At 36.8% G+C, this 9,686-nt stretch overlaps 1 protein-coding gene across 2 annotated transcripts; it reads left to right on the forward strand.

The window, feature by feature from the left end:
• The first annotated feature begins 2,303 nt into the window (after positions 1-2,303).
• Positions 2,304-6,930, forward strand: LOC113062436 (uncharacterized). 2 transcript variants are annotated; one of them, XM_026232280.1, is made up of 2 exons: positions 2,304-5,651; positions 5,757-6,930. In XM_026232280.1, exon 1 carries the CDS (start codon positions 3,003-3,005, stop codon positions 5,637-5,639), a length of 2,637 nt encoding a protein of 878 aa, XP_026088065.1. In that variant the 5' UTR covers positions 2,304-3,002; the 3' UTR covers positions 5,640-5,651; positions 5,757-6,930. Both variants share the same exon structure in this region, with proteins under 2 accessions (XP_026088065.1, XP_026088066.1).
• Positions 6,931-9,686: the final 2,756 nt, after the last annotated feature.

A 9,686-nucleotide genomic window follows, 5' to 3' on the forward strand; every position in this document is an offset into this window, starting at 1 on the left:
GAATAGCTGAACATGAAGGTTACTGACACCAGCGGGGGAGGATTAGAAGAAGGACTAATGAATGGATGGATGAAAAATGAGGAAAGATGAGAAAGAAAGATGAGAGTAAAAGAGCGAAGGTGAAATCTAAGAGAAGCCTACATGAAATGTTCTTATACGTGTGGCAGTTATGCACACTGATCTCCAAAACAACTTTTAGCAGTTGGGTTTTTGTTCAATGTTTTGTAAAATGTTAGTAGATTTATGCTTGAAACTTAAAAAAAAAAAAAAAAAAAAAAAAGAAAGAAAGAAAAAAATTCACCAATGGGTTCTATGCGATACAATTTACATTTATCTATATAATGCTTTTGAAAGTTCATCATGAATGTAGATATAAATTTTACCTGAAAGCAAGGCAAAAGAAACCATTAAGGAGGTACTCATTAAAGGGGTCATGAAATTGCCTTACTTTATTATTTTGTAAAGTTATTTTTACATCAAAAAACATCCCAATTTAGAAGTAATAGTTTATTTTCTGTGATGTTTTGACCCCCTCATTGCAATGCTCCATTTGAATAGGCGTGGCGGATTGTCGACTTGGAAGTAAACGCCCACTGCTATGATTGGCTAACAGCTGTGTATGTTTGACAGCATACAGCCATGAAAGATAGACGCTGCTGTGATTTAGGTTAAAAATACATAAATACTCAGTACATATCAAACGATCTGTAAAAACAAACAAAACACAGCATCACACCATTTAAGGCACAGCGTCTTATCTTTGCAGCCATATTTATCGTTTTGTTTCTGTGTAGATCTGCATTTGTCTCTCTCGTTTTTTATACTACGTGTGTGAATCAGTGGGCGGGGCTAAATTGGCAGTGCTGTAGAAGCAGGTGTTGATCTTCCTCTGTGTGTTTAGCCACAGGTCATAAAATGGCATATTCCACAACCTGTCGCTTTGGCAGATTGGCTTCAATATAAGCTGGTTTCAGACTAATAAGAAAGTTTTGAGTTCTGAAACTTACAGGATGTTTTTTGAAAGTACACTGTAAAAAATAAAACGGCCCTTTGTTCAGCAAACAGTTATTTTTAAGTTACAGATAATATGAATTGTGAATATTGTGAGTCTATGTAAAAATGCATGTTAGTCCAACAATATTTTGCTAAATGTTATAGCAACATCATTAACCAAGTTGAATGAACAAACATTTTTTAATTGAATTGCGCACGCATGCATCTACGGGGTTTCCCTTCTCATTATCAGCATCGCCACGTTTTTTTGCTGCCATTTTGGACTTGGAGCGGGGAGAAACAGGTTCCAGGTGAGTAATTAACGTTAATTAATTGTAGGCACTTGAAATGAAAAGTGGACATGAGTTGTTTTTCTTCTTCTTCTTCTTTTTTTTTTTTTTTTTACAAACAACGTCTGTCAGTGATGCAAATATGTTTGCGCAGTGGGTGCATAGTTTTCATAAAGACTTATTGTGGCAGGTATTTATCATTTTCATCTGAAAATGATAGGCTAAGTTATAATGTTGGCATATACTAATATTTATCTTTGAAATTTAAAATGAGATGTAACGTTAAATATGTTGCAATTGAATATGAACCAGTGTTCGGAATCAATAAAGCAATCCAATCAGGACCTTGAAGCAAATTATATATTAACGTTAACTTAAGCTGTTATATTAGCGTACGTAATTAAAATATGGTTTCAGCAAAAAGTCCAAAGTTAATATTGAAGGCTTTTTGTTAGGCTATTGTTAGTCCAGGTTAAGTCTCAATGTGGCGCTATTGTGATGTTTAAGGTGGTTGCACTTAGTATTAACAAATGTAAAGATATTTTTCTTAATGTTAAACCGGATTTTTATAATAATGTTATCCAGTCTGTGGCCAGTTACCGTTAGTGGTAGTCGAGACACAGATGTACGCTGTACATCAATACTGATTGTAGAACAGTCTGCTTTGTGCTCTCGCTGTACTTTGACGTCATACGCCGTTCAAGTCTGCGCAGCGCTGTATGCATATTATGTATATTCAATCTATCCGTCGTACCTGTGTCCTTGTCGACGTCACACGAAACCCACGTCGTAATCGACCTCTTTCCAAAGTCTGGAAAAGGCAGTTTACATTAATAACTTCGAGATAAAATTCGACTATCCGACTATCACGTGAGTTTGTTGTGTGTGTGACCGAAGCGCCATTTGGAAGGCATCGTAAGTTCACTGACTACGCAATAGATGAGACTAACTGTTACTCGCGAAAAGAAGTCTAATTTGTTCGTCCAGCTTCGTACTTAAACTCATAAACTCTTTTTTTTTATGGTATGTACATGTGAACAACTAACTAAACTATAAATCTGCTGAAACCTATAAATATTTCACCAATGACTGGGTACAGGATTTACTAACATTTTTACCAAACTGTAATTTTCTGTACATGTTTTTCTCTGAAGCATGCTGTTTTCCAAGGTGTACAGACCACAGTGTTATAAATATGCTGTACTTGCTAAAATATCAGTTTATAAAATGTACTGACATTGACTTAAAGTACTCATTTGATAATATATTTTGTCTGTGTGTATCAATGCACACTATTTTAGTTAGCACTTTTATAATTAGTTGTCACCAAATGACTACTATGTCTTAAGCAGTAAACCTTAACCCATTTTGGTTTCCATAGTGAATGTAGGACAATAAAGAACATCACATTTATTAAAAGTGGCATAATACATTATTATTCCTCATGCAAGGCTGGTCAAGCATGAATTAGCGCAAATTATTTTCTGCATCAAATAAAAGGTATAATGAAATCGAAATAATAAAGTATAAAATAAATATATAAATTGGAACAAGATCATTATCATGTTTGACATTAGTTAAAATGCTGAAGAATATTACTATTTTAAGTGCAATACATTTTCATATTGCAAATCATTTTCAAATAGATTTTCAAATATGTTTTGAAATAAGGTTGTAACTCATTCATTTTTCTATTTTCCAGGATTATAAAAATACTTAATGCAGTGTAAAAACTGCAAATTCAGCAGTTCGAGTGAAGAGGTCCTTCTAAAGCACTATCGGCTGCATCACCCAAGCATTTCCAGCTGGCCTTGTATTCATACGGGGTGTGTTTGTGTCTTCAGGACAGCAGGTGCTTTAAAATCCCACCTATCTACATCACACCAAAACCGTCACAGAGTCAGTCAAGAACTTTCAACAATAAGTTGTGAACTGTGTGAATTCCAAGAGATTTGCAGTGAGAAACGTTTCTTCATTCACCTTGGAAATCATCTTAAACGAAAAGAAACAATTAATTGTCCCTTTAAAGGATGTGGATTTAAAACAAACAATCGGCCAACGTTCAGCTCTCATAGAAGCAGAATACACAGAAAGCATACACTAAAAGACTTTAGAACTGCAATACAAACAGTCTTCGAGAGGATTGATAATGAAGTGCCATCTATCTCACAGATCTCTTCAGAAGTCGAAATTGGAGATGATGATAGAATACAGTTTGATGAAAATGTAAATAGTCAAACACTTGAACAAAAAATTGCATCTCTTTTTTTGTGTATGCAGACTGTGTTCCATGTTTCAAAAGATGCTACTCAGAAAATAATTGAGGAACTTAAAAGTATTTTGTTGTTCTCCAAATCTCAGGCCCTTCATAGTGTAGAATCAATTCTCACAAAGCACAATGTTAATGTTGAAAGTAACATTGTCAAAGAAATTGCAGATTCAGTGTGTTTGACAAATCCACTTTTAACAGCAATATCTGCAAAGGGTATTTTGTCTACTGACTACAGAAGATCTCTGTATTTCAAACAACACTTTCCTTTAATAGAACCTACAGAATATCTTTATGAACATACCCAGAAAGCATCCTTTGTTTATGTGCCAGTCATTCAGGTACTTGAAACTCTGCTAAGTTTACCATGTTTTTTGGATAAAGTTGAATTTACAAACGAACATTTAGCTGGACAGTACAATTCGTTTCAAGATGGGAAGTACTACAGGGAGAATGTGTTTGTTGCAGAAGAAGAGGTTGTTCTGAGTTTGGCCTTTTATATAGATGAGTTTGAAGTTTGCAACCCATTAGGCACATCCAGAAAAATTCATAAAATTACTGCTGTCTACTGGATGATCTTAAATTTACCTGCAAAGTGGAGATCTACTTTAACATCCATTCAGTTAGCTGTTTTAGGAAGGAGTGTTGATGTTAAAAAATTTGGCTATGACAAATTATTGGAACCTTTGATAAAAGATTTGAAAGCTTTGGAGCAAAATGGTGTGTTTGTGGAGACTTTGGGGCATTATGTGAAGCCAACTGTTTTCTGTGTATGTGCAGATAATCTCGGAGCCCACAGTCTTGCAGGCTACCAGGAAAACTTTAATGTTGATAAGTTCTGTCGGTTCTGTTTGATAAGTCGTGATCAAATAGCAACTGTTAAGGCTAGTGATTTCCCTCTGAGGACTGTTGAAGAGCACAATTCATTTGTGGAACAGCTTAAGCAGAGTGACACCCTGCAGAGTGTTAATGGTGTAAAGAGTGAGTGTTCATTAAGCAAACACTTGAGAAACTTTCATCCAGTCACTGGGTTTCCCCCAGACATTTTACATGATTTTTTTGAAGGGGTCATACCTGTGGAATTATCTTTGTGTCTCAGAGATTTGATCTCAAAAGGTTACATTACTCTTGAAGGATTAAATCACTCAATCAAAACATTCCCTTACAAGTACTCTGACAAGGTCAACAAACCAAAGGCAATTCTAAAATCAGGCCTAGTTAAAGGATCAATTGGGGGTAATGGTCATGAAAATTGGTGTTTGTTGCGCTTACTTCCTTTAATGATTTGGGATTGCGTCCCAGAACACGAGCCATCATGGGAAATATTAATGGACCTAAAAGAAATTGTAGAAATTGTCCTGTCACACAGTCTCTCTGAAGAAACTCTGTGTTACTTGTCATGTAAATTGGCAGATCACCGCTTGCTTCTGACTTCCACGTTTCCAGACTTCAAATTAAAGCCGAAGCACCACTTCATTGACCACTACCCACAACTGACAAAATGCTTTGGACCTTTGGTGAACGTGTGGACTATGCGATATGAGTCCAAGCACTCATTCTTTAAGAATGTAGCACGTGATATTCACAATGTGAAAAATTTGCTGCTTACTCTTTCTGTTAAACATCAGCAAATGATCGCCTATCATTTGAATGCTCAAAGCCTTTTGAAATCCGAGTTATATGTTGAAAAAGTGGATGTGGTTAAAATATCACTGTTAGATGCAAAACTGAAATGTGCTATACAAAGAAAGTTTCCTCATGTGTACACTGTGTCACTGTCCAAAAATGTTTGTCTGTATGGAACTCAATATGCTAAGGACATGATTATATCTGCTGGACAATCCAATGGACAGCCTGAGTTCTTCAAGATAGAGCACATGTTGCTCTGTCCTGACAAAGTCTCCATTGTATCTAAAAGACTTTCTGCCTGGTATATTGAACACTTGAGATCTTATGAACTTGTGGAAAGCAACTATGCTGACATGGTTGTCCTTGATCTTGATGACTTAAATGATTATCACCCATTGATTCCATACAGGCTTAGAGACCGAGTCCTTGTGACCCTGAGGACATACCTGCACCATTAAACTTGCCTGATGGTATGTGTAAAGTTAGTTGTTTTTTTTGGGGGGGGGGGGGGGGGGGGGGAAATACTGGTGTTTTTTTTTTTTTTTTACTTTCTCTGTCTACCTCTCGGTTTACAGGCTTTACTACTGCGAGTTGTCATTTCGTCAACTGATGCCCGGCGACTTCAGCTTTTTGAAGTGCCACAGTCTGTGGAGTCCCTTATTAGTATTCTGAAGGAGAAACTGCAGTTACAAGGACAGTTTGTCTTGCAGTTTGAAGACCCTGATTTTGGGAATGCCCTTTGCAGCCTGACTGACATCTCGGAACTGCCCAGTGACAAAGCAGTCTTGCATATTCAGTGGTGCAATTCATCATTGTCTGAAACCAGCCTTTCTGTGTCATCTCTTGATACTGCTAGTGTTGATGACTCTGATGGATCCTTGACCAGCTCCACAGCCTCTGTACAAAGGTATTTGCGCACAACCTCAGAATGGCCACTGCCATTCCCCATCCCACCCCTGTCATTTGATGTCGAGCTTAAACTACGACGAGGCAATGAGACATATGCAGAAACACAGACAGGCATTGATGTGACCAGAGACATAAAGATGGAGATTCTTGATAAAATAGTTCAGGCTGTTTTTGACATAAAGGCATATCCCAACAATCAAGAAATTGAGTCCATTGCATCTGCCCTGATTTCCAAGTATCCATGCCTTAAGGAGCCTGGCAAAGGTAAGGGCTATGAAGGATGGTTGATCAGCCTAAAGAACAAGCTAAACAATTACCGTTCAAAATTGAGAGCAGCAGGCTGCAATGAAGTTAGTGTGAACAAGAAGCGTAAGGATGTTGAACATGGACATGGTTTCACCATGAAAAAAGCAAAGCGTGGAGAAGTGAATTTTGTCCCAGAACATCCATGCAACCACACTGATGCTTCACTTGAAGAACAAAGACGTTTATTGATCGATGAAACCAAAAAGGCAAGAAGCAGCATGGTGGTCATAAGTGAAAAAATGGAATTAACTTTTTCCCTGAGGAGAAAAGAAGTGGTAGAAGATCAACCAATGGTTGTAGACGTGCAGCAGAGGTGGCCTGCACTTTTTCTCCAGGAGCAGGTAATTATGTCAGGTTTTTCTTTGTTAAAAAGGCTAATTTAAATGATTTTGTATTGTTTGTTTATTATCCTAAATTTGTTAGAAACACATGAAATGTTTTTATTACTTAAAGGGTTCGTTTATCCCAAAATTATAATTTTTTTTATAAATCACTTAACCTTGTGTCGTTCTAAAACACCAAGTGATCTGATTGTCTCCAGATCACATTTTCAGATATTTTTAATGAAAACCAGGAGGCTTCTGTCTGTCCCACTGACTTGCGTTAGTTTCACGATTCTTTTTCCCAGAAAAGAATAAGACATCTCCAAAAAGGTCCGTATGCCATCAGTCATTCAATAATAATATTATTAAGTGACGAAAACACTTTTGTGCACAGAGAAGAAAAAAAAAAAATTTTTTCAACAAGATGTTCTCAAAGTAATTGATTGCGCGTTCACGAGCAGACTACGGCATATGCTGACGTCACCTGCTGATGTAGTTGCCAATGTTTTTGTTTTTGCGCCTTTTTTATTTAAGCCATTATGTAAACATTGTAAACAATACTTGAACAGCCCTTATAAATGCGCACATTACTTGCCAGTGTATTCTGTGTCTGCACACTGGCAACTACATCAGCAGGTGACCTCAGCAACATTCACCATAGTCTGCTCGTGAACGCGCACTGAACGACCAAGGAGGAGAACAAATTGTTGAATAAAATCACTCGTTTTGTTTTCAGTGCGCACAAAAGTGGTTTTGTTGCTTATAATAATATTTTTGAACTACTGGTGGCACATGAACCTTTTTGGCAATGTCTTTTATGCTTTTCTGGGGGAAAAAATTGAAACAAACTCAAGTCAATTGGACAGACAGATGCCTCCCTGGTTTTCATCAAACACATTTTTTTATATTTTTGAAGACAATCGGATCACTTGGCGTTTTAGAACAACACGGGTAAATTATTTATGATAAAAGTTATCATTTGGGGTGAACTAACCCTTTAAGGCACCAAATGTAATACACATTTTAACCATCTGTGACTGCCATTTCTAGTTGGATGATGTTTATTTCCACTAACAAGGTCAACTTAACTTGAAATACTATTCATGCAGAAACACTTCTTGTAGCAATATCAGCGTGAATCTAATGTCAAGTTTTCACAAGTCAGTCAGGATGTCCTTTAATACAGTCAGTCCTCATGACCACCTCCCGGAACATTTTTGTTTTCTTTCTATGTAAAAGATGGACAATTCAATTTGCATTTTATATTTTATATTTACAGTTAGGCCTGTAAAAAATATTGTGGTAGGTGGGTCACGAGGACTGGAGTTGAGAAACACTGTCTTAATAGGCGTTTAGACCATAAATAATGTTAAGTATGGAAACAGAATTGTCCATCTCTTACATAGAAAGAAAACAAAAATGTTCCGGGAGGGGGTCATGAGGACTGACTGTATTAAAGGACATCCTGACTGACTTGTGAAAACTTGACATTAGATTCACGCTGATATTGCTACAAGAAGTGTTTCTGCATGAATAGTATTTCAAGTTTAGACTAATGTTTTTTTTAATCCAGTTTATGCTTTAAGTTTTGTTACTGTTACAACAATGTTTTTGTTATAAACAGATTGCTGAGGAATTCTTCAGAATCACGAATAAAGACCTTCTTGATGTCTTCAGGGCAGCTATGGACAGATTTACACCTAAGCTCTTGAAATTATACAGAGCTAGAAAAACTGCATTTGGAGAGGACATGGAACAGCTCCTAGAAAGACTTGATGAAAGGGCAAGTTTAGTTTCATAACTTAAATGTTGTGGAGGTTTTTTCACATTAGGTTGGCTGAGATGAACGGTTTTCTTACTTTGGCTAATTGTTTGTTACCTCTGTATGTTTTGAAGGTGACCGATGTTGTTAATCACAGAAGGACTACTGCTTTGAAAGGCCTGCCTTTGTTTCTTCGAGAGGACCCAAACAAGCTGTTCAAGACCTGCAAAGTAAGTAGTAAATACTTCAAAAGGCTTACACTTTTTAGATTTTATTATTTTAGTTCATTAGGTTTGTTTAAAAAAAGGGAATATTTACTTGTTCTAGTCTTATGTTTGTCAGTCTGCAAGTGTTGACTGTTTAATGACTATTGACTTTTACAGTCTATTATGGATAGAATGCAACTACAAAATATCTGTTCTAGTAGATTATTGTTTGTGTAACAGGACACCGAAGATGGGGCAAAAGGAGTGTCTATTGCCATTCTGTGTGTTTTGGAAGATGACACCCAGGCGACATCACCCGAGGTTGTGAACATTGCTGTTGTCTTGGAGCAGGTCGTCGTTTTGAAAGATCTCCCAGATATTTCTACTGCTCTTGCATACCTTTTTGGCCTTCTGTATGCATTAAACATGTCCTATCCTCAAGCTCTTAAGTACACTTTTGACACCATTCAGAATGTTTTCATGGAGCTGGGATCTGGATGCACCAAACGTGTACTTTCTCTGAAGAACAAACTGTTGTAAAGAAAATAAGAACAGTGTTTTTGGGATCCTTTTTGGCGTTCATTTGTTACAAGACCTAAAGTGCGCTTGGATACAAGGTCTGGGGATTCTTTTAGTTGGCATCTCTGTTTCTTGTTACAGATGTCAAACTGTTCCAAATGCACCAAACGTGTGCTTTCTCTGAAGAACAAACTGTTGTAAAGAAAATCAGAACAGTTGTTTTGGGATCATTTTTGGCGTTCATTTGTTACAAGACCTAAAGTGCAGCTTGGATACAAGGTGATTATTTTAGTTGGCATCTCTTTTTCTTGTCATCAGATGTCAGACTGTTCTTAAAGTGTACAGTACGGCATACCATACCAGGTTAGTGGTTGCAGTAAGCATGTCTGTTCTTATAAATGGTTGTTTAAAATTGAGGGATAGTTCATCCAAAAATTAAAATTGTCACATTTTGTCACTCTTATTTTGTTACAAACCTGT

This window comes from Carassius auratus, chromosome 44 (assembly GCF_003368295.1).
Source record: "Carassius auratus strain Wakin chromosome 44, ASM336829v1, whole genome shotgun sequence".
Classification (NCBI taxonomy): domain Eukaryota; kingdom Metazoa; phylum Chordata; class Actinopteri; order Cypriniformes; family Cyprinidae; genus Carassius; species Carassius auratus.